Genomic DNA, 23,865 nt, shown 5'->3' with positions numbered 1-23,865 from the left:
TAAATAAATAAATAAATAAATAAATAAATAATTTTTTGGTAATGAAAAGTTTGTACAAGCACAAGATACCATTTTTTGTTTTCTCCCATTGTCACAGATCACACAAAATTATTTAATTAATTTATTTTCCCTATAATATAAATGTTTCACAAACTAAAGGCTCTTTCATATGACAAAAGAGCTCTGCTACACTTGTTTTTATCGAGCTCTGCAATTCAGTTTGTACCCTATCAAACAAAAGCCATCCCCAAACAGAAAGCCAGTCTAATTGCAGAGGAGTTGATGGTCTTCTGTTGCCCTGCTGGGAGGCTTTTCATGTAGAGGTGATGATTTAAAGCTGAGGAGAAACACAGGGTGTGATAAACGTTGTCATAACCCACCATTTCAAGAGGAAAGGTGTGACAGAAAAGCATCAGCTTTAAATAAGTGTTGAAAGGTCAGACAAAATTCCAGTTGTTTTCTTCGGGGGGACAAAGCATAACTGGCAACACACTGTCAACAGAAACAACAATATTCATCATGTTCTTTCCAGAAAGCCACCATGATATTTCACACTGTCTTTCAAACCTACTGAGAACAGCAGCTTAGAAACAACGAGACTCGGAGAAAAAAAAATGTCAAGAATGACCTTTAAGTCATTCTTGACTTAAAGGTCAATGAGGTCATTCTTGTTTCCTTTATGTTTGCATCTTCACTACATAACTTACCTCCCTGAAGCTGTACTTCGCCATCCTATCTCTCTCCAGGAGTTCATAAACTTCTTATTCAAGACTATTGGTGTAATTACAGCACATTAGTCTTCAAAACAAGCCATTAATGCAGTAATTGTTTATTGGCTGGTGTCAGATAGGATAAATAAATATTTTTTTCTTTCTTGCTCTCTTAGAGCAATTAAATTATTTTATGATCTATTTCTAAATGAAAAGGTTCATATCCATGGGATACAGCAGAGTAGTGGTGGCTATTAAACATCCACACATTTGCAAGAAACAGTTTGAATACTGGCTGCCGTTTTCTCTGCCAAACAACTTCCCTACATGAGGCTACGTTTGCAATCAGGTGACTGGGGGGTCTGTTTGAGTAATTTTGAAATGACAATGGCTGTTCTATGTGAATGAATCTGGTTTGCAAGAATTTGCCTTTGCAGTGTTTTAGTAAGACAATGTCATTGACTGGCATTGTCCAGTTTTTCTTTGATGAGCTCCAACCAGTAATCTGTAGTTGATCAACAGAAAAAAAAAACAAAAAAACTATCAAAACTGAAAACGTCCATATTTTTCCTACATAAATGCATCAATACAAATATTTCTTTGTTTTTGGTGGCTGGTAAAACCGAGATACATGTTGAGAGGGTTTCATGTGCTAACTGAGATAATCATGCATTTTTTTTTTTATTTCACCTTGGATTCTAAACCTCATAAAAAACAAGTAGCACACATTTTCCTCTGTTTGTTGCACGGTAGTAGCTAAACGAAAACATCATTGACACCTCTATGAATTGTGATTTGAGCAAATGTGATGAGTGACTCCATGCGTAAAAAAAATCACAATTTACGTTTTTTGAATTTCTGTCTTTCAATCTGAGCTCAGTAAATCCTGCTATCATCATCTCATGTTTTAACAGTGCCACGGGCTGCTGACTGCTTTTGGCAAAAGTAGTTATCTTCTAATGAGCTGAAACATAATATCCTCAGCTGTACTTTTCCAGATATGTTTGTTAATTGGCTCATTGTCTTAGGCTTGGCATGGTCACACGCTTCTCTGTTGGAAGGAGACATCTCAGGTCTTTTCAGATTCCCCAGCTGCCTATCATGTATCCAATGTTCCTTTCAGCTAAGATGGTTCTGCACATTCTTTAGATCACATCTTTGGCAGGAAAATTCCCCCTTGCAAAAACCACAACAGTGAGCAAATTGCCACCATGATCAACTGCACCAAGCTCTCACTTGTTTGCTCTTTATGTGCTGGCACTGACTCAAAAAGGCCTTTTGCAACCTCACTTAGATAAGAACGAGACAGTGCCAGTCTGCTCTCCTCAGCCTTTTGTTCTCAGACTTTCCAATAAATGAAAACACACATTTTCCATCTTGATTGTCCGTTGTTTGATGTGGATGAAGCAGGATGCTTCTTGTGTTGCTGCTTCAAAGAGACTTTGCAATGTTCATTCTGAAAAGTGTAGTGCTTCAGGGATCCTTTCTGATTTTATTGGGCTGGGTGTCCTCCCTTAAAACCATAAATAATTCCTTTGCTTCAATCACTCCAGAAAGCTAAATTTGAAAGTCAAACACCGACACAAATGTTAATGCGCCCGCCCCACACCTTGAAGGCTGACTAATTGGCATTCCACCCTTCACTTTTAACACTGGCATGCGAAGACCCATTGCACTCTTCTTCAAGCAGTCAAAATTCAGCCAATTCCTCGGCCAAGAGAAAGATTCAGTTGCTCATAAAAGAATGTAGCTTCCCTTCGATATTCTTGTCAGAACTTGTAGTGCCCTGATGTTGAGGCCATGTGTGGACTAATGGAATATTTCATGTGTCGGTATGGATAACTTCATAGAGTGCAGCAGATCAAGAACAGATAAGAGATAGTCATAATTACAGCAATGTCTAACCAAAAATGAGAGTGCTGCACAGGAAATGTGAAGATGCGCACGCACCTACACACACATGCACACACAACACACAGTGCTTCGGTTAATGTATTACCACAGCTGAGGTAATCAGAAAGCTTCTTGCTGCAAGTAATCTGCAGCAACCACAAGACAGCCCCGCAGGTAAGCCCTATTCTAACCACCTCAAATTGCAAGTTACATGTGAAAGACTTTGTAACATGTGGCTACGACCGTGAATTCACATTAGTGTATCACTTTTTGAAGTTTTAAATGGTCACAGGAAAACTGTCAACAAAAAAATGACAACCACAAATGAAAATCAGGTTAAATCAGATTTTAATAGATGCACTTCATCTGATAAAATCAAGGGCTGTGCCGTCTCTGGTTCCACCAGAGTTCCCTTGTCGACGAAAAAAACTACGTCCACAAGTCTGGTGTTCATGGAAGAATGCAATGAAAAGAAAGCCTTTGTAATAATATAGCCATTAGAAGTCTCACTACACGTTGCAATGAAATTACTATCCTCATGGTGAAACATAGTAATGGCAGCATCAGGCTTTAGGAAAGTCACAAGCATAAACCCAACAATACATCCCTGCCCACCTAATCTGGCTTAATTTCAAATAAAGTGGAATTTGTGAGAAAATGTGGAAAAGTTCAAGTTGTCTGAATACTTCTGCAAGTCATTCCATCCATCATAAACCTACATGTATGTTTGTATTAGAAAGTATTTTTCAGTTATTTGTCTAAAATAATCAGGAGCATTGATTTTAACATAATAGAATTCACTATTGGAACATATTTATCAGTTTATTGTAACATTTTGTCAAGTAAAACAAAATCCCTGTAGCGTAAAGCTGACAAAAAAAATAAAAAATAAATAAAAAAAATAAAAATAAAAATAAAGTTGTGAAACTAACAAAAGTTTCTTGAAAAAAATGCACAACTGAAAACAGAAATATCAGCCAAAGGAGATTACTGCCATATAATTTATTCCAGCTATAAACTGAAAAGTGAATAGTAAAATTATCTATTTTTTTCTGTTCTGTGAGAAAAGACATACCATCCAGACTTCCATCAAACTGAAACAGAGCTAAAGGGAGCGGTTTTCTAGGAACCCCTCTTTCAAAGGGAGGGTGAAACCTCCTGCTGCCGGGCTCATGGCAGGGCAGGGAGCGAAGCATTCCTCTCATAGTTTTGGAACACCTCTCCTGCTTTTACATACGTCAGATCTGCTTGATAAAAGGGGATTGAGTCTAAAAGGAAGAGCTCACTGGCAGCTTTAACCAATTCTGATCAGGAGAGTTAGTTTGGGAAGATGTGGAAGATCTTTGTAGCTGTGACCTTCTGCTTTACTCTGGTGAGGAAGTAGCTGTTTCTTCATACATGATGTTTGATTGGTTATTTTTAATAATTGACTTTTTGTTAGGAAAGTGATGAAGTCTTTCACCTCAGGTGTCAGCCTCATGCCCAGAAGCCTGCCAGTGTCCTCCTGACGTCCCTGTTTGTGCAGCAGGGGTGAGTCTAATGCTGGACAGCTGCGGCTGCTGCAAGGTCTGTGGACGGCAGCTCTATGACGACTGCAGCAAAACTCAACCGTGCGACACTGCAAAGGGGCTGGAGTGCAATTTTGGGGGCAAATCTGATTTAGCACCAGGCATCTGTCGAGGCACGCTGGCTTCTGCTCCTCTCTTGGTCTAATTTAAATGTCTATTCCCTCTCCCCAGCACCTAACCTTTCCCATTTCTTCTCAGTAGCTAAATCAGATGGGAGAAGCTGCGAGTTCAACGGCAGGATGTTCCAGAATGGGGAAACCTTCCAGCCAAACTGCAAATATCAGTGCACCTGCATGGATGGATCCGTTGGGTGCGTCTCGCTTTGCACTCGTGACCTTTCGACGTACCGAGTGGGCTGTGAAAAACCGAAGAGGGTTAAAGTGAAAGGACAGTGCTGTGAACAACTCATCTGCCTCTATGATGCAAACACAGGAAGGTCTGGGTCAAGGAAACGCAGACGAAAGTACAAACAAGACCCATCTGATGGTGCCTTTTCTAACAAGAACCATCCTCCACATGTTTGGGAAGGAGAATTAACAGGCGAGTATTGTTCTGTTTTTGACACTGTTAAAACAGAATGGGACCCATTTAACTTAAATGGTTAATTTTAGCTTTTAGGAGTCGTCCAAAGAGGCTTCAAACAGGAGTCCAGTGTCGGCCTCAGACCACAGCCTGGTCACCCTGCTCCAAATCCTGTGGTCGTGGAGTTTCCTCCAGGATGACCAACAAAAATATCGAGTGCAAACTGGCGACTGAAACTCAGATCTGTGAGATCAAACCGTGCAAGGAAATCCCCCATAAGGTACTCTTGCAAATGTCCTGCAATGTCGGTTGTACATAAAATTCAGATTTACTTCTGCAAAAGAATTTAGAGAAGGTTTTCCACAACTTTGTTCAACATCTAAAGTCAAGGTTTTTAAATTTTGTTCCACAGGGAGCTGGGAAATGTCAGGGGAAGGCTGTCAATCCAATTCAGATGCCCTATGGTGGTTGTCATAGTCTGAAGACATTCCAGCTGAAACTCTGCAGGTCCTGCTCAGACGGCCGATTCTGTCGGCCTCACAGGACCCGGACGCCATCTGTCCGTTTCAAATGCAAGTCTGGACAGACTTTTAGGAAGAAGGTAGCGATGACTGGATCTTGCCTGTGTGATTTGGACTTCGCCAAGAGCAGTAAAAAGTTGCTCACCCTCTATGGACGTTTTAATACGATTCAGAAACTCTAACTGTGAATCTGAGAGCAATTCAAATAAAAACTATTATTCTGGAATTAGCTTTGTGGCATTGGAGAATTGTGCTTTGCTTCATTGTGAAACCTTTCATGTTGTGAAAGTTTGGGTCTTTTTCTCTGAACTCGTCACTTATAATTCTTTAAACATCAATTTGATGCTTAAGTTTCTGTCATTGACAAACCAAAACATGACACGTTGGCCAGTCCAGCAAGTAAAATAGTATGATACCAACACAATACCAAAGGCTTCTTTTCATTTATTTAATGTGACATTATTCTAAAACTGACAATCACACCAGTTTACAAGGCTGTTTACAAGAGTGATGCCATTTCTCAAAATATAAGAAACCAAATGCATCGAACACAAAACCACAAGTGCATTTTTCCTCTTACTCTTAATGGGATCTTCTTATTTTAAAAGGTCATTGCAAGAACACAGAGATCTAGTAAACAATAGTTTATGAGGTTTTAGAGATTATGACGGATAACAGTGACGGTAAAGGATACAAAAAAGAGTATTGTTTTTATTTAAATCCAGAAAAACTAGCCACAGTAATCCACCGTCATTACAAGATGAGTTTGGGAAATGTCCCAACATTTTCAGTAATTGTGTTTGCAAACCAGCAACAACATCTTCACAACTAAATTAATTTACAGCCTCACAATCTCATACCAGCTGAGAAGGAAAAGGAAAATACGCACCACTTCTTCTCACAAATCACTGCAAAAACAGACCTTTTTGTTTTTGAGTCATTGGAAGAGCAGATTTATGAAGATTAAAAATATCCCAACCACCACTGATGTTTTGGTACATTCACCTACGACTTAAATGTTGCATACAAAAAAAGCAACATACGAGCATGCAAAAATAATAAACAGAACATGTCTGTTTGCAAAACTGCAACCTAAAAAAGGGACTAAAAGACCAGAACTGGTTCAATCTGATAACTTTATGATAATGCATTACGAGTGTTTAAAGTAGGCAAATCTCTAGTGCAAATGTAAGTCTCTTGTGTTTTCATGTTTATAAGCTGCACTTAGAAGAAATTTCATTGTACAACTTCATCTAGAGGATCAACATGGTTTTCTTTAGATTGTTTACCAAATTTCAGTTTTCCTGAGTTTTCATTTTTTGTGTATAAAGTTGAGACCACAGAGAGATAACACTACATGGTAATGAGTCCGTGCAGGCCAGAGATCTCCAACAAGACAAGAGGTAAATTAAGGAGCATGTTTCCAGTTAAAAAACAAACAAAAACAAAACAAAAAACAATCCATATAACATTCACCAAAGACAAAATAAAAATAAAATAATGTCCAACACGTGGGAAGCCTAAGTTAATCAGTTTTGACAATTGATTTACATAATTGACATGATGCAAGCTCAAGACTGAGAACCAATCGTGTGTGCAAAGAAAACAGAAGTCATTAACCAACTGGCTACTGGCTAGACTAAAGAGCTTAGAAACAGAAATCCATCTGTCCCTTGACCTTTAAACCATCTGCTCAATCTGAAGATGCAACCTTAAAAAGGAATGGTGATTTTCAGGAATTCAAATCAACTACACCCAGACAATGTGCTAAACACAGGAAGTGGAAGCCTTCTCTGTGCAACACCCTGTATTTTCAGGCAGCTTCCTGTCATCAACAAACAGCGAGTCTTAGTTTTCTAAATCCCCTCCACCAGCCCCAGGGCTTAATTATCCTCAGTAAAATGTTTGAGGTTCTGACCTCTCAACTCTTTGAAACAAAGACTTAACATTCAGAGTCCACAGAAAACACAAACCACATCCTTAAAGCCACAAAAATGTGCTTGAAGAGTTTAGCAATGTCTTCTATAACTTAATAAAGAGTCATACTGCTGTAGCCAACAGCATAGAAGGAAAATTGACAGTTAGGCATTATTGCTCAAATTTTACATTGTAGAAATATTAATAATCGGAAGTAAATTTTTGGATAAAACAATTTACCATTCATCATTCTAGTTTCCAGATTAACTTAGATGTTTTTGGTTTTCAGCAATTTTCTCTTAAGAGAGTAGAAAAATCAACAACACCACCAGAGCGCACAGATGATCATTTTTTCTGCTGCACCATTTTAACAATGTTGAAAAATGTAGCACCTTTACAGAGTGAATCCATTTAACAAAATATGAAACAGCCTCTCTGTGGACCTGAGCTAAAACAGCTATCAAAACCTCTATAAATCTGGGGTTATCACCATTATCACCATATGCAGCAGTTATTGTCTCTCAATAAAATTTCTTCATTTTGACTCTCACTTGATATAAATATTACAGTGTGCACACACACAAAATGCAAACCATCATTTTAGGAAATACGATGATCCAAAAGCTGATGTTTGTAGCCCTTCATCAAAAATTGTCATGTAAGATTTTTTGAGGAAATCAACGTAATTCTGAATGCTGCGTTTGTGGGTCTCCGATTGGTCCAGACTGAGCTGCAGGTTCTTCAGACGCACCTCAAACTGTTTCTCCGCCTGAAGATTGATGGCAGACGAGCAGTAGTTTATTTGGACATCAGCTCAACTATCAGACATTGCATAACTTGCTGGCATAAAAAAGGAGAACGTCTTAGAAATGCGTTGCTCACATTTTGCTTGCTCTCACGAAGAAGCTTCAGCTCATTATTCCTTCTGCTCTGCTCAGCCTGAAGCTGCAGGATCTTCGTCTGCAGAGCCTCTTCTCTGGAGGAAGTCTGGCTTTTTACTTTACTCACCTGGGACAAAGCAATGAGTAACTCACCAATGTTGGTTTAAGCTAACTGTTCCTTTTAATCTGAGCAAAAAATCTCTTTGTTTTTTCAAAACTTGACAGGACAACTGTTGAGGCTCACCTGCTCTCTGACATCTGACAAAGCACCTTCCAGCTGCCGACCCAGAGCCTGACACTCTGAGGAGCGCTGATCCAGCTGCCGGTTGCTGTAGCTAAGGGCCTCGTCCTGAGCCGCCAGCTTCCGGACCAGCTCCAGGTTCTCCTGCTGCACCTGATCGATTTTTCTGAAGAGGAAAGGTATTTTTGTCTACTCCAAACTACCAGGGTCAAACTCCAGCACTCAAGGCCTTGTGTCCTGCAGCCTTTAGACGCTGCTTCAACACACCTAAATCAAATTATGTGTTCATTAGTGGGATAATTTAGCTACAACGTAACTAAATTACACTGGAGTAATTTAGCTACACTGGAGTGGGGGCACATTTAAAATCGGTAACTGCACTCGAGGACTGGAGTTTGACACTAACGGTTAATACCAAAGCTTATTTGTTTGCTGCAAAGGCCCAAATCAAATAAAAAAATAATTTAAAAAAAAACTAATTTGTGGTAAGACTCAAAATAAAAGCACAAACACAGACTCCCCCATTCAATCTTACTGAGCTTAAGTTGTTTGTCAAAGATGAACAGCCAAACATTTCTGCCACTAGATGTACAAAGCTGATAGAAACATGCATCTGTGGACTTGTCAGTTAAGCAAAGGTTGGTTCTGTGTGTCTTCTTGCCTTTGGAGAGAATTCACTTTTTCTTGTAACTTCAAAGTGGCCTCATGAACAGACTCTTTCATCTCCAGAGATGATCTCAGCTGTTTACTTTGAGTCTCCATCTGCAAACAGAAATTGTGTAATTCAGAGGTGCATTGTTTGGATGAAGGGAAACCGTTCAAAAGTGGAAAAATAATTATTTAGCAAATACATTATGTGGGAGACACAATGTAAGTGATGGAGAACTCACACAGCAACAAACACATCAAAATATACACGGCGGTGCATTTTCTACACCACAAACAGGTTTTTTTTTTTTTTTTGTTGGTTGCAACCATAAAAATCATCGTGATAAGGAAGCACAATAGAGACACGGGGGGGTTGTACTACCACCTAGTGGCAAGATATATGTAAATGAGTTTTACATGTTATGTCTGATGACAACAGCTGGGGTTGCACACCTTAAACTGCAGTTCCTTAACGGACTCTGATTTTTCCGAACACTGCCTCTCCAACCTGCGCAGGTTCTCCTGGCATTGGAGGAGGCTCTGCTCGGCTTCACCCAGTAACTCAGGGTAAACTCTCAGCTCCTCTATGCGTCCCTGCAGCTCCTGCCTCACCTAGGCTCCAGGGTGGGTCCAGTGCAGGGAACAGGCACAGGCATAGAGACACTTTTAAGTTTGCAAAGCTCCCCATCCGTGCTACTTGGGACTGAGAAGATTTACACTGCGTTAGGTTGTTAAAACAAACTATTTGAGGGTTTTGCAGAAGAGGTCTAACAGCATAGTGAAAGGCAATTTAAAAAAAGCAAAAAGGAGAGAGATGTGGAGCTGTTTATATTAGAAAAAGTATAAGAGTTATGTGAGAATTTCTGCTTCAATCAACCGTTAGTCATTAATTGCTAAACGGGATTAAAATGTGGAGGTGGGAATACCTTCTCAACTTCTGTTTCTTTCACGTCTTGTGTTGTTCTTGTTTCCCTCAACAGATTTGCATATTTTATTTGAAGGCTGTCGATCTCAGCTTTGAGTTCTGCAACCTAGACAGAGGAAAAAAACAGTTGAGTCTTTGATATAACAGAGTTCCTATAATATGGCCACATTTTTCTGTTGTTCTGTCAGTTTATTGCTTCATGGATATTTGAGTACAAAACATTCAGTTAGTTGGGTTTTATTAGCATTTTATTTTCACAAATGACCAAACAACACAGGACTGAAGCTGGTTACTGATTCAGCAGTGTGGTGAAGGGCTATCTTACCATTTTGGAAGTTAAAATGTAAATGATTATATCAAATCTGGACTGAGCGATCCAAAATCAAACAGATTATTTAAATTATAGTTTGTAATCATCAATAAACCCCACTGAAATAAAAAAACAAAAACCTTGTGCTCATTTTAAGAAAAGTAAAAAAAAAAAAAAAAAGAGGCAAAAAACCTCTGACATATTCTATAAGTTTGACTTGAACCCAAGCTGTGAAGTGGCCGATCAAACATGAATATCATCATCCTAAATATAAACCAAAGGTAACCTCCCTTCTGAGCCTAAAGAACACAGACCTGAAAGTGGCATTGTTCCGCTTCATGTTTCTTTTCTAGTGAGATGGTCTTCTCTTCAACGAGCGCCGACTCACAATCAGCGAGCTGCTCCTCCAACTGAGCCACGGACGACTGCAATCACGCATAAATAAATATCATTTCAGCTGCAGAATTAGAGCAAAAGCAAAAAAAATACCAGAAAAAACAGCCGTAAAAAAATGTAGCCTACAAGAAGAAATAGAAGGCAAAGGTGCAAAAACTTTCAGAAATTAGAGCACTTTTTTCAGTAATTCAGTACAAGAACAGAAAATTATATTGGTCAACTACACAGAGTGATGTAGTTCAATTGTTTCTTTCTGTTAAATTTGCATCTCAAAAAACTGAACATGATATAATAACAATAGGAGAAAGATGTGCATAAGAAATATGAAGATATGACCACATTATGGTGTAGACAACCATGGGAAATATAAACGACTGCACACTTGTGCAGCAAGGAATCGTTTATAACCTCTGCAAGGGATAGTAGTTGTTCCTTAGCATAGCAATGGAAGGTTGAGTGCAAGGAAAACCTGTGGTAGAACAATTTCCACAGGCAACAAGGATAATCATAGCCTTGACCAGATTGTTAAGCGAAGCCCATTTAACAATTTAGGGAGATTCAGAAGGGGTGGACCACAGGTGGAGTCAGTGCTTCAAGAAGTTCCACATGCAGGATGAACCTCATCCAGGAAATGAGCTGCAACAGTTGTACTCCTTGTGCTAAGTCTCTCATGAACCGCATACAACATTCGAAGCAGCTTAAATAAGGCTGAACAGAAAAGGACTTCAATGCAGGTACATCCTCTTTTATCAACACAAGGAATCTCAGTTGCAGCCCACGTCCTGGATATGTTCATGTGTGGTGGTTTTTGAAGCAATGGCTTTTTCTACTGCACTTTTTGGTGATATTCTAATCTACTGAGCTTAACATGAAATCATTTAATAAACCATAAATACCTTTCCTTTAGAATCTGCACTATCGAAAAGATGAATTCCCTGCAAAAGCTGTGTGTCACTTCATACCTTGAGTATTGCGTTAGTGATGGTGAGGTCCTCATTGTCAGCAATGAGTTTGTCGAGGCTTTGCGCCATTCTTTCATTAGCTGCAGTTAGCTCGTCCCTCTCTTTCTGAAGCCTCAGTGTCAACTCTGCCAATTCACTTTGTTGGAGGAGAAATACCACGCGGTTTATCAGTATAAATGTGTAGCTGTCTCACGTGCTTGCTGGAGTCTACAAGCCCGACTGAATGGAGCACAAACCTTTTCATAAGGTCTATTTGAGCAGCAAGTTTTTCTTTCTCATCCGTCACCTGCTCCTTTCGCCGTCTCCTGGAGTCTCTTTCTGAACGGGCTTTAGCCAGCTGGGAATCCTGACAGTGAAGGCAACATCCTTGAGTTCTGATGGTGAATTTGAGTTTGGACAACCAGCATTTACATTTGTTTTGTTTTCATACCTTTTCCTTTAGCTGTGCAGTGCACTTTTCTATGGCAGCTTCGAATCTCTCTGCTCTCAGTTTCTGTGCTTGTGCAGCTTTCCTCAGAGATTCTTTGTCCTTCACAGCCTTTTTGGTCAGGGAGGCGAAGGATGTCTTCAGCTGATCAATCTCTGACCTCTGCTCTGCTACAGTTCTCTCCAGGCTCTGTAACACACCAAAAAATAAAAAATAAAAAATGATCTTAATATATTTTAAAACTTTTCTTCCACAGTTTCAGGTTAATAAAGTGGAGGGTTTTTACCCGTAAATGCACAGTCAGGCGATTGTTCTCTGCTTCCTTGTTGCGCAGCTGCCCCTGCAGGTGAGCACGAGTTGTTTCAATGGACTTGGTGGTGTGAACTAAGCTTTTAATGTTCTCCTGATAAGATAAATAATAACAACAACAACACATATTTTAAAAGATATAAATACATATATTTTTAAAAATGTTACAAAAGGTTACAAGTCCTAGTTGCTTTTATTTAAAACATGAAAAGCAACATTTGTTTTCATATTGCTTATTACTGATAGCATCAACTACAACAATAGTTTATTGCCGTTTTAATTTTCAAACGCTTACACAGACATTCTTAAAAAAATTTTAAGAAGCATTTTAAAGACTTAGAATAACTCTATAGCAGTAACCAGCCGATGGATACTTGGGAAAAGATTGTATTTTTTGAGTATTGGTTGTTCTTACCTGCTCTTCTCTCCGCAAATCCATCAGTTTACCAATCCTCTTCTCGGTCTCATCGAGGTCTTTTTTTAAATTCTTTTTGGATCAAAATAAGGACAATTTTGTCATTTGCCCCCACAAGATCTTATTTACAAAATGCATTTGACCAAATATGATTTAACGAAACAGTCACCTCATTTTCACTTTCAGCGTTTCTGATCCATTTCAGTAAGGTTTCCATCTTTCTGTCAGCATCAATTCGATATGCCTATGAGAAAATAATGTCAAACTTATGAACACAACATGTTTACATCTTCTATTTGCTGGTCTACATTTACAAATGTAATCAACATACTAAAAAACAAAATCTACCTCTGCATCTTGAAGTTGTTTTAGCTTCTGTCGCACTGATTTATTCAAACGCCTGAATTCTTCCAACTTCTCCAGCAAAAGCACTTTCTGGCGGGTGATTTGGCTTTTGTCTTTGGTAGACCTCCCAGAGCTCTATAATAATAATAATAATAATAATAATAAAGGTATTACAGTTCTGAAACAGTCACATTCTAAAGAAATTGCAAATGTTTTAAACAAAACCTGTGGGATACGAAATTGCAGAAAAGAAGCATACAGCAAATTCGTTGTCCACTGCGTCTTTGAAAGCCACAAGCTGGATTGCTGCAGCGCTGGAAGCAGCTTCTGCATCTATTAGGACTTTCAGAAAAGGGCTCTTCCCACTACTGAAGTTCTCGGGGCTAAAAACAGGGTTGAGAAAGAGAAAACCTTCAGGTATCCTAGAGCATACTGCATATTTTGCCCAGCTTATGCTGCGTTTTACAAACAAATGTGTTCCACATCCTCACCCAGACTCAGCTCTTGCCTGGACACTAGTGCACGCCCTGTTCCCTTCTTCTGGTTCATCACTGTTGTCTAGGTCACGACGACTCAGAGGGAGACCCTCCCTGATGGGACTGAAACCAAGTGGGGAACTTTGGGGTTTACCCTCTGGAGACATACCTTACGTTGAAAACTAAAATAAGAGAGTAACAGTCAGTGCTAAGAGAAAAGAAAGGATTATTGTGCAATTTATTTTATAGTTCAAATATGTTTTATTACCTTTACCTTATGACTTGCGCCAGCAAAGGGGCTTCGAAGGTCAACACATAGCAACAGATGAGGTTGAGCAGCTGCTAAGCGTTTCGATCCACTCACTGAACATTTGCTTGTTCAATGAAACCAGCAAGACCACCACCAGACTTGTTGCACTTACTGAGCCTAAAAATAGTCCCTGACAAATAAATGCGTTGAAAGGATAAATATTACTCACGCTTTCGGGTTGTCTGTTGTTATTGACGCTAGTACAATGGGAACTATGCATTCGTTGCAATATCTACACTTGATTGGTTAGCTTTCAGGTAACGTAATGACGCAAATACATTCACTGAAAGCTCATTGGCTTCTTTAGATAGGAAAAGAGGCGGGGCTAAATTTAAGTAGAGTTCCAAATAGCCAATAATGAAAAGAAGAAAAAAGAAACGATTGAAACCATAGCAACGAAAAGGAAGTTTACTGCGACTACCCAGCTCCGACAATATCTACACAGCTAAGCTAATGTTACTTGTATTATACTGAAAATACTTGTACTACTTTTTCATTTTTTTTCATCTGAGTACGATAGCTTCGTGTTACAAGGGTTTAATCGTAGCAAGTTAGCTGGACAGGCTAATGATCGGCTGGTGAAAATGTTTAAAACAAAAATTCTCTTCGTAGGTCCTACTGAGGTAAGATTGATTCTATTATTACAGTCTGTAGCTGTAAAGTGTTGACAAGTACACATTAATCTTGATTATTAACATTTACAACTGTAAAATCCTTTATTGTGTAATAAATCTAAAGCGTGCTTATTCCTCATAATCCAGGTAACATTCAATAATGTTGGCAACACCTACATTTCTACCTCCCAACATACAAAACAATAGTACTTACTTGATTACAATATTTATGTGTAGTTTAACGTTCTTCTTCCTGAATTATTTTCACATTTCCATAGTAGAAACACACTGTTGCAAGAGCATTCAGATTTGAACTTCACCCCCTTTCTAACATCATATTAGATACATTCAAGATTTGGTTCAGGATAACTTTGCACGGGCCTCCATCTCTTCTCTAAGCAGCTTCCTTATGGCTGCTGAAAAAAAAAACAACATACATCCCTGCACCATGATGTAACCACAGACATGTTTCCCTGACAACCTGGTTAGATTTGTGGAATGGATAGCTGATAGTAATCTTTGCATTATATCCCAAAGAGTTAAAACAATAAAAAAAGAAAACAAAGTAATTAAACCTTATTACCTTTTGGTACATGCTTTGTTTGTGTCTCAAGAATATGAAGAAAAACATAACAGATCAGAAGAATTTAACTTAAAATATTACGTGTCCAACATATAACTCAATTTACTTAATCAAATTATTTCAGTACCAGCATATAAACACAACATTATTAGTAATACGTAATTGGCTTGTGATAAAGTTCTCACATTCTCAAGCAAAAAAACATGCAAAACCCGTCCATAATATACAATTTTTTTTAGAGCATTACGGCATCAAACATGCACGCTATCTTAAATTTGGTGGTTGTTTGTGTAATTTCTACAATTTTTGAACTAAGGTTTATTGGCACAAATGCCTCGACTTTAACTTTACTTCTAAAGTGAACTTGATTTAGTGATGCAGCTACTATTCAGCCAGAGATCCAACTTGGTCAGTTTTTACTTGTTTAGCTTTAACACAGTTCAGAAGATAAAACAGTAGAATATCTGTATTTTTCACTGTTAATTTAATACATCAAAACTAATAACTTATTTTTGACTATTAACACTGATTTCAAGTTTAGTAAAAGTCAGATAAAGCTTAGAGACATTTGTTTTGCTAAAAAAAATAGGACACTTTAGGATAGGATAGGTAGGAATCACTAACCTGTTAATTAGAAAAATTCACAACTGTGCTTATTTTTTGACACTTTTAAAATAAATAGCTGAGGAAAGCATTTTGGAATATTTATTGCCCTTAGAAAATGGAAGTTTGCAGGTCACACAAATAAAACAGGTGAGGAAAAGCTGCATCAGTGCATTTCTGGCTGGATGCTTACACTAAACAAAATAAGACTGTGTAGTGAATGTGTTATTGTTGCAAAATGTTACAAAGAAATGCCAGATAATGTAATGCCTCATATGTGCTTCTTTTTTTAGAGTGGTAAGACCGTTGTTGCTAACTTCCTTTCGGACACAACAGAAAACGTGGGTGGGGAATACAGACCAACTCAAGGAGTCAGGTACACAAGTCCTGTGTTAAAAGTAGAGCCATTCCACTTAATCATTAACTGTTTAAAGTTCCCATTACAGATACTAAAGTAATGTGATATGAATCTCACTGAGGAGTCTGAAACAGTTCACAGAGTGTTTAAATTCATGGCATAGTGTAAAACTGTATTGCTTATTGGACTCCAGTTAACTGAATGCAGCTGCTCTCTACTGTCTCAAGGATCCTGGAATTTGAATCCCAGCCTGAGGGCAGCGGTGACAAGATCTGTGAGGTTGAACTTTGGGACTGTTCAGGGGATTTTAAGTTAGTTGACTTGTTAAAAATGATTTAAATCTTACCATGAGAAATAAGGTTCTCCATAAACTGAAGTTAACATTTTTTTGCAGATTTGAATCCTGCTGGCCTGCACTCATGAAGGACTGCAGCGGTGTGGTGATCATTTTTAATCCTGATATCCCAAGTCACCTCAAAGAAATCGAGACGTGGCACTCCATCTTCATCTCCACCCAAAGTTTGCAGGAAAGCCAGTGTTTACTCATAGCTCACCACAAGCCTGGGTGTGAAATAGAACATGGCCGACTGCCTTTAGGTAAACTTTGTGTAATCCACTCTTAAATCAGTTTTCATGTTACAGGACTAATGGATTTTTTTTGTTTTTTTTTGACGCAGCACCAAATCTGAGCAGGTTGCCACTTATTCATTCTGACCTGGAGGAAGAGCCCGAAGATGTGCGACATTCCTTCTACAGATACTTGGGAAATGTTGTAAAAGCAATGTCTGAGAGTCGAGAGCGAGAGGAGATGTCCATCATTACATAGCAGTAAAATGTACCAAAAACTCATTTTAGTCAGCATACAATTTGACTCGAACATCTGAAGTACATTAGTCATTACTAATACCTTAAGATCTTCATGAGGTAATAATGAAACATTTTGTAGCCCTAATATTTTAGGAAATTGTTTGTAAATAAAACATATAAGGGAAGTCAAGACTGTTTCAATGATTTTATTTAATAAGTAGTTGGAATTCATTCAGAATGTGGTACTCAGAAGCAGGGCTGGGCAATATGGCTGACAAACATATCACGATACAGCCGTTTAATATCAGTCGATAATTATTGATTAGTTTGTTTTAAATATCTGAAATAATATGAAATTAATAAACTCTATTGGATGCAATTCCTATTGTTCTTGATCATGCTGTATATCGTGATATATTTTCTTCTTGATTTATTGCCCAGCCCTTGTGAAAAGAGGAAATTCATTATTTAGACATTGTATCCAATCAGGCCTCCTTTGCCAATGCACTCTCCGATGAAGAACCACATCAAAACCTCAGTAGCCACAAGTCCATTCCTGAAAGCTTCCTGAAACAAAACAAAGGAAAACATTTACAGGTAAGAAAACCGCTCCTTGTCTGATTCAAATTCAACCCCTTACCCCCCCAAAAAACAAAAGTATTATGATTTATTTCCTCTCTACATAATCTATTTCTATTAATTATTAAATAAATAATAATAATAATAATTATATATATATATATATATATATATATATATATATATATATATATATATATATATATATATATAATTATTTTTTTTCCAGAATGTCTTTTTTGGAATATCAAGGTTTTCATAATTATTTTTATAATCCAGACTGTCTTCTTTTTTCCACCAAACTGTCACTCATACTTGTCTATCATTTACTGGAATTTTTCAACATGTTATTTTGTGGTCAATCATTATATATACAATTTTATTAAGATAGCTTTTCACAATCTCGGCGTTTTCAGGTAAAGATTAAGTAAATATATTTTCAGCTCCCATAAAGAACAAACTAGTCGTAATTTAAGTGAATGAAAAACTCACTTTGACTGTGGTTTGTCCGAAGCGTCCTGTCTGGTAGCTCCTGACCAGACCTTTGGCGGCCTCGATGGCTGTGGGGATCTCAGAAGGGGACGGAGGGACCAGCTCCACCCTGGCGTAATACCAGAAGGTCGCTAGCCGGGGTTTGGAGTATGTGACAGCGGCTGCAATAAAACACAAACCACCTTACTCGGAGAAGTAAGAAGCTGCAGGGTTGTTCCGGCTTTAAAAGCTAAACAAAACAGAGAGGAAAACCTGCAGTAACGTTTTCTGTTTTTGCACCTGATGTGACGATACGTAGAGGTCACAGAGAACCTGAGCATGTATCACGAACTGTAATAACGCGGCTTGGGTTTAAATTAACTAACCCATTTTATAAGTGTTGTAAGACATAATAATGGTTCACTTACCACCGAGAAGTGTGGGGACTTTAGCAACGAGTTTCTGGACTTTCTGAGCCATTGTGGAATCTCTTCCAAGTACACACCACCGGAAAAAGGAAGAGGAAAACAGATTAGTTTCCGGGTTGAGAATTTCAAAATAAAACTACTGACATGAAACACGTGACGCCTCACAATTGCCATATTGTGAGTGGCAAAGTGTACGTGTGGCAAAAATGACAGGAAACAGTGTTTTCCAATTATTTTTGAAAAAGAGAAATCATCTTTATTTTTGAATGCATGTTACATTTAGTATTAATAATTGATATTAAAGAAGAAAATATCTTCTAATCAAAATGCAATAAAGTATAACATAGATTTAACAGAGAAAAAAAAACACTTAATTTAATTTATTTTCCATTAAAATGTGCTTATTTTTTGTCTAACATTACATTTAAATGATAAAAATATTTTTAAATATAGTTTGGTTGACTCACTCAACTCACAAAGAATCAAAATACAGCAACACTTTAAATGAATTACAGAAGGGATACTGATGTAATAAAAATACACCATTACCACTGTAAATTAATCATAGTGATTTTGCTTTTTTTGATTAGATTTTTTTTTTTTTTTTTTACATGACATTACTATAGAATTGCCATATACACTTTTCTGGTAACTTGGTGGCATCCAGCTGTCAGTAAGTTACTGTAACCTTCTTACTAAAGCAGATTACTGTTAAACAATGGCCTTATCAAAATCCATTGATAAATCCTGAAACTCTTTGGAGAGTTGAGTACTCTAGACTGTGCTAATTAAAGGAAAGTAAAAACAATGCATCAGTTTTGAAATGTAGCTCATTTGTGGTTTTACATATTACAAGGATGAGTCATTCTTTTCTGAGTCACCCTGCTACCCTCATAAAACAAAACAGTTACAAAACAAAACATTAACAACAAAAAACATCTGAGATCTACTTTTGGAAAACAGAAAACTAACATGCCAACATTTCACTTTATTAATGCAAAATACACTTTTTACATAAACAAGATTAAATTGAATAAAACATATTTTGTGTTTTAAAATGCAATTTAAGACATTCATTCACAACTACCCATACAATCTCGCATTGTTTTTGGAATTCTTACATTTATTACAGCGAGAGAAAACAACATTGACTTAAGTGTTACTTTTAAATTAAACAACTTCTAATATGAAAACAACCCAGATGTTTTCATATTAGACTCAGCTATGTCTAATGATCACAGACCTTCTCTCAGATGAAAGTGAATAGTGCCTTTAATTTCAGATCAAGGCATAAAACAAATCTAGAGACAAAGTCACTTGAGGTACAACCTAAAGTTTTACAGTAAAATTAAAATTTTCCTGTGGAAATTGTCATCTGTTGTTCATCCATTGCGTGAAGCCAGAGTCTGTGTAGCCGTGTAAAATTTTCATGCTTCACTGTTGATAAGATTTATAGAGATGCTGATTTCATTTTGCAGCAGGACTCGTTCATTTAATTTCATTTTAATTTCCTTCCATTTGTTTATTTCAAACAGATTTTTAAAAACAAGAAAACAAGTACATACATAAGCGAGCACAAAATAATGAGCTTACCACTACTTTTCAGTTTTAAAAAGGAGTAGGAAGAAGTGGACATTAGCTTACAGCTATATGAACACTTGTTGCGTGACTACACTGCCTAAAGTATCGATACCTGCTTTAAAAACTGTATCCAAAACCATTAAACTGTACTCACCTGAACCCCATACGGAAATAACAAAATATTGTAAAGACGAAGAAACATCAGACTCAACAATGCAGATGAGCTGAAGATTATTATTAATGGAATCTGGGCTTCCCAAGACCTCAGCAGAGCAAAAGACTGATTGTTTCCCTGCCTCACCATATGCAGTAATCCATGTGAAGCAATCTTGACCAAGTACTGAATACTTGACTGACTTTATTGTATTTAAAATCTGTTTTAAATGGTCCTGAATGAGGTTGAAATATCTAGAGAAAGTGAATGTTGGGTTTTCATAAACTATAAGACGCAAACCAGAAAATTATGATGCATCTGGGATGCATTATCTGCATGTTTTTCAAATGAATTACTAAAATAAATCCCATTTTCAAGAATATTCTAATTTGCTGAGATTAACCTTTACACAGAGCACACATAAGGCAATTCGAGATGATAATGCGGAACCATCCCACACTAATCTAAATAGGGTTAGTTTTCAAATGCAGCGTTCACATGTCAATGTCTTCATCAAGTTCAACTGCTGCTGTGGACATGAGCTGCAATTACATATTTATACAAATCAGTAGGGGGAGCTCTTTAGCATGACATACAATGGTTCTGCTTGAAAGTTTTGTGTTATCTGCTAAAAATTGTATAAGACACTGCTCAAATGTATAGTTTGGAGGGACTTAAATATGTTTGATATGTTTAGTAACTGGGCGTTGCTTGTATTATTTTATTCCCCAATCTTGTGTTATTTTAATGTAAAGCAATATGAGTTCCACTCCCTTGGCTTGTCCTGTAGTGGAAATTTAGTTTTATTGGAAACAATACTCTGATGGTTCTTCTGAGTTGAACATGAATGATCATAGTTTCCAAACATACCAGACACGTCAGCCTGAAATACATACGATGACTTCCAAAAGAAAAGGCAGCCATTAAAAATTTTTCCATTTCAATGTATAATAAAAATGTCACTTAAAATGTAATTTATAGTAGGTGTGTCTGCTGTTCAAAGCATTAGTGCAGAGGGAGAAGCAAATTAAAAACTAAATAATGACTCTGCCACAGCATTAGGTAAAATTATGACTGTAACCTTCTAAATAAGCTTTAATAGAACAAAATTACCACCTGACATTTTGAGCCGATGACACTCTTTAAAGTAGATAGTGAAATCACAATGAAATCAGACTTTATTAACTGAAAGATGATTGAATGGATTCACAGTGAGGATAAAAGAAATCTTTGCCAACGTAAAATAATTTGATTAGTTAAAACGAGCTCAGTGTATTAAAACAAGTAAAATAGAATCCCCTTTGTCTTGTACTTACAGTGGCTTAAAGATGTCGATGCCTCACTGTACAAAAGCCAGGTGTTTGTAAAGTAAAAATTAGCTTTAATATGGTTTCTACATACAGACATTGTTAAAACAAATGACATCACCTAGTCAGAGTTAGCATTAAACATCAACACACAGACTAAATGAGTAGCAACTATGAGCAGTAATCAGTACCTTATGCCATGAAGACAGATGCAGACCCTATTCAGCATTTTGGGGGAAGTGTGATGTTAACTGCCATATATGGAGTTTTGACATCATTTGTTTTCATCTGAATTGTAGATATTTTAGAGTTTGAAGAAAACAGTTAATCTTTTTCTTCTTTCTGTTTAGCATCTTTATCTTAATCAGTTTATTTTGCTTCTAAATAATGATTTCCCCCCCTTTCTCTGGTTTTCTTCACATTTGATATTAGATTGTCTAAATACACATCGGATAAAAATAAATCCCAATTCACATTAAGTTTTACCCCAAACATATTTCAATCACATTTTTCTTTCGTGTTTACAGAGTTTATGTTTAGATATGCAGCCTGCGAAGAGAATCTTAAAGAGGTAATTTGTAAACCAGCCCAGCCAATGGCTTCATGGAGCTATATTCAATAACTCAATATGAGAGTTTAACAGCAGGAGAGATGATTGATGTTAGTATGCTAAGACGAGAGGGAAAATGGGTCATATAGCAGAGAAAAACGTTTAGCCTCGCAGCTGTTGAAAAAGTTAATTGCCAGACATTACGGTTCTCGATTAAATACCTATCAAATCAGACAGCCGACCTGTTAATAGAGCACTTTTCATAATAAACATAGACTGCTTTTCAAGTCACACATCTTACACACACAAAACCACAAACTTTAATACTTTTTACTGGAATTTTATGTATTAGATCACACGTGTCAAACTCAAAGACCGGGGACCAAATCTGACCCGTCATAACTTTTTATGTGACGGACCACAACTTAAAGATAAAAGTTGTGTGCTTAAATATTATTTTATTATTCAAATCACAGCATTTTATACCTGTATAACACCAAATTACAACAATCTGAAAATACATTCTATATCATCTAACTTGAAGAAGCACTCATCAAATGCAGAGACAGTAATTTATTCATATTTTAACAGTTTGCTAATAGCTAGTTTTATAAATACATTCAGCCACAACTAGCTCTTGAAGAACATGAAAATAGTACTTTATTTGATCAAAAATAAAAATGTAAAAAGAGTGGCATATACATTCATATTTAATTGATTAGAAAAATATTGAAAATATACTTAATTGCTGTAACCTAATTCTCTAAGTGAAACATGTTGACACAGACTTATGTTTTCAAACCTTTTATAGGAGAATATTTATAATGCTTCATCAGCATGCATTCTAACGAATACAATATAACTATAACTTCATCCGCATTTTCACTGATATCCTCAAAGACATTTAGTGCATCCAATGGTCTTCAGAAGCCATCTATTTAGCAAATGGAGTTCATTTCTGTGCAACTTCCTCTCGGTTTAAATCCAGCTGTTCTGTGAAGGCCTCAGAGGTTTTGCTAGAAAACGTCAGTGGAAAAACAGCATCACAGACACCAAGGAATGCAGCCGAAAGGTCCAGAAGAAAATGGAGACATTTAAAATAGGCCTAGAGTTTTAAACCACCAAGTTTATGACATCTCACGGAGAACTGGTCAACCCAAAGGAAGAGTGGAAACAGGTGGAACCTGCCAAGACATCCACCTAAACTGGCAGGTCTAAAGGACGACCATGAGTTCTTTCAGTATGAAAAAAAAAAAAAAAACGCTTTAATGTAAATACGATCTTCAATTAAATAAATGAACACACTCAGTTGAGTAAATATGCAAGAATAAACCGCACAACGCCTACCTAAGAGAGCAACAGAACAGTGTCTCACACTGGAACCAATTAAAAAAAATCTTGATTTGCCTCAAATCCCATTCAGTTTTTCTGATTACTTTTCTCAGGTGACTCATTAAATGATTTAAAACACCCAGAAATAACCACAGTTGCCCACTCTGTGTAATTCCTTACAAATTAAAACCTCTCAACAGAGGATATTAGGGTTTGTCTAAGTTATTGCAGCCTCAGACCTCATGCTGACTATTCTTTGAAGGCTGTCAAACATGTAAACAAGAGGCAGTTATAAATGATCCGCTGTCATATTGAACAACCTGAAACAATGCAAGCACGCCCACTGAAAGATCCAGCAGACTCTTGTTTCTCGGCTCTTTCTCAAACAGGGAACATCGTTTGTCATGCCAAAAGGCTCCAGGAAAATATTTCTTTGCTTCAATTTTTAAATTTAAATACATGATGCTGAACGATCAGAATGGTGATTCAACGTTGTATAAGTCAGCACGCGGCTGGCATTGAGCTTGTGGGAGTAGAGATGTGAAAGGCAACTGTGAAAATGAATCCCTTATGCAAGAGTTAAGTTAGCAGGGATACAGGTGTGTCTGTTTTCATTTAAGCAAATCTCAAATGGCAAAAAAAAAATAAAATAGTAAAAGGTATGTGACTCGCCACTGGAGAATCCAGATGGTGGAAAGAATGAGGATGAGGAACAAATAAAT

The 23,865-nt window shown here is 37.2% G+C and overlaps 4 protein-coding genes across 5 annotated transcripts in view; 2 read left to right on the top strand and 2 right to left on the bottom strand.

Moving 5' to 3' along the window:
* LOC103135717 (protein CYR61-like) overlaps window positions 1-6,248 on the top strand; it is a 36,715-nt gene extending 30,467 nt beyond the window's left edge. The window contains exons 1-5 of one of the 2 annotated variants that reach the window (XM_007548583.2): window positions 3,525-3,975; window positions 4,071-4,284; window positions 4,373-4,711; window positions 4,783-4,973; window positions 5,106-6,248. In XM_007548583.2, coding sequence (XP_007548645.1) covers window positions 3,934-3,975; window positions 4,071-4,284; window positions 4,373-4,711; window positions 4,783-4,973; window positions 5,106-5,396 — 1,077 coding nt within the window. In that variant the 5' untranslated portion in view covers window positions 3,525-3,933 and the 3' untranslated portion in view covers window positions 5,397-6,248. Of the gene's footprint in view, window positions 1-3,524; window positions 3,976-4,070; window positions 4,285-4,372; window positions 4,712-4,782; window positions 4,974-5,105 lie in introns of those variants that run through there. The other variant, XM_016669678.1, reaches the window with a different exon arrangement.
* LOC103135718 (outer dense fiber protein 2) overlaps window positions 1-13,977 on the bottom strand; it is a 17,493-nt gene extending 3,516 nt beyond the window's left edge. Inside the window, exons 1-17 of the mRNA XM_007548584.2 lie at window positions 13,741-13,977; window positions 13,482-13,648; window positions 13,250-13,373; window positions 12,994-13,125; window positions 12,815-12,889; window positions 12,646-12,717; window positions 12,208-12,324; window positions 11,925-12,110; window positions 11,731-11,840; window positions 11,495-11,630; window positions 10,451-10,561; window positions 9,828-9,932; window positions 9,355-9,513; window positions 8,915-9,015; window positions 8,257-8,419; window positions 8,014-8,139; window positions 7,883-7,900 (exon numbers count right to left, since the gene is read on the bottom strand). Coding sequence (XP_007548646.2) covers window positions 7,883-7,900; window positions 8,014-8,139; window positions 8,257-8,419; window positions 8,915-9,015; window positions 9,355-9,513; window positions 9,828-9,932; window positions 10,451-10,561; window positions 11,495-11,630; window positions 11,731-11,840; window positions 11,925-12,110; window positions 12,208-12,324; window positions 12,646-12,717; window positions 12,815-12,889; window positions 12,994-13,125; window positions 13,250-13,373; window positions 13,482-13,633 — 1,887 coding nt within the window. The 5' untranslated portion in view covers window positions 13,634-13,648; window positions 13,741-13,977. The remainder of the gene's footprint in view (window positions 1-7,882; window positions 7,901-8,013; window positions 8,140-8,256; window positions 8,420-8,914; window positions 9,016-9,354; window positions 9,514-9,827; window positions 9,933-10,450; window positions 10,562-11,494; window positions 11,631-11,730; window positions 11,841-11,924; window positions 12,111-12,207; window positions 12,325-12,645; window positions 12,718-12,814; window positions 12,890-12,993; window positions 13,126-13,249; window positions 13,374-13,481; window positions 13,649-13,740) is intronic.
* Window positions 13,978-14,176: 199 nt separating this feature from the next.
* ift22 (intraflagellar transport 22 homolog (Chlamydomonas)) lies at window positions 14,177-16,931 on the top strand. The gene is made up of 5 exons (XM_007548579.2): window positions 14,177-14,399; window positions 15,870-15,952; window positions 16,162-16,245; window positions 16,329-16,531; window positions 16,612-16,931. The coding sequence occupies exons 1-5, from the start codon at window positions 14,361-14,363 to the stop codon at window positions 16,758-16,760; spliced, it is 558 nt and encodes a 185-aa protein (XP_007548641.1). The 5' UTR covers window positions 14,177-14,360; the 3' UTR covers window positions 16,761-16,931.
* Window positions 16,932-16,933: 2 nt separating this feature from the next.
* Window positions 16,934-18,333, bottom strand: atp5mg (ATP synthase membrane subunit g). Its single transcript, XM_007548578.2, has 3 exons — window positions 18,220-18,333; window positions 17,813-17,973; window positions 16,934-17,308 (listed from the first exon to the last, which is right to left on the bottom strand). The coding sequence occupies exons 1-3, from the start codon at window positions 18,269-18,271 to the stop codon at window positions 17,210-17,212; spliced, it is 312 nt and encodes a 103-aa protein (XP_007548640.1). The 5' UTR covers window positions 18,272-18,333; the 3' UTR covers window positions 16,934-17,209.
* Between the last annotated feature and the right edge of the window lie 5,532 nt (window positions 18,334-23,865).

Source organism: Poecilia formosa, unplaced genomic scaffold (genome assembly GCF_000485575.1).
Source record: "Poecilia formosa unplaced genomic scaffold, Poecilia_formosa-5.1.2 Scaffold27, whole genome shotgun sequence".
Taxonomy (NCBI): Eukaryota; Metazoa; Chordata; class Actinopteri; order Cyprinodontiformes; family Poeciliidae; genus Poecilia; species Poecilia formosa.
Note: the sequence above shows the minus strand (reverse complement) of the source record. Positions and strands in the feature narration are given on the sequence as shown.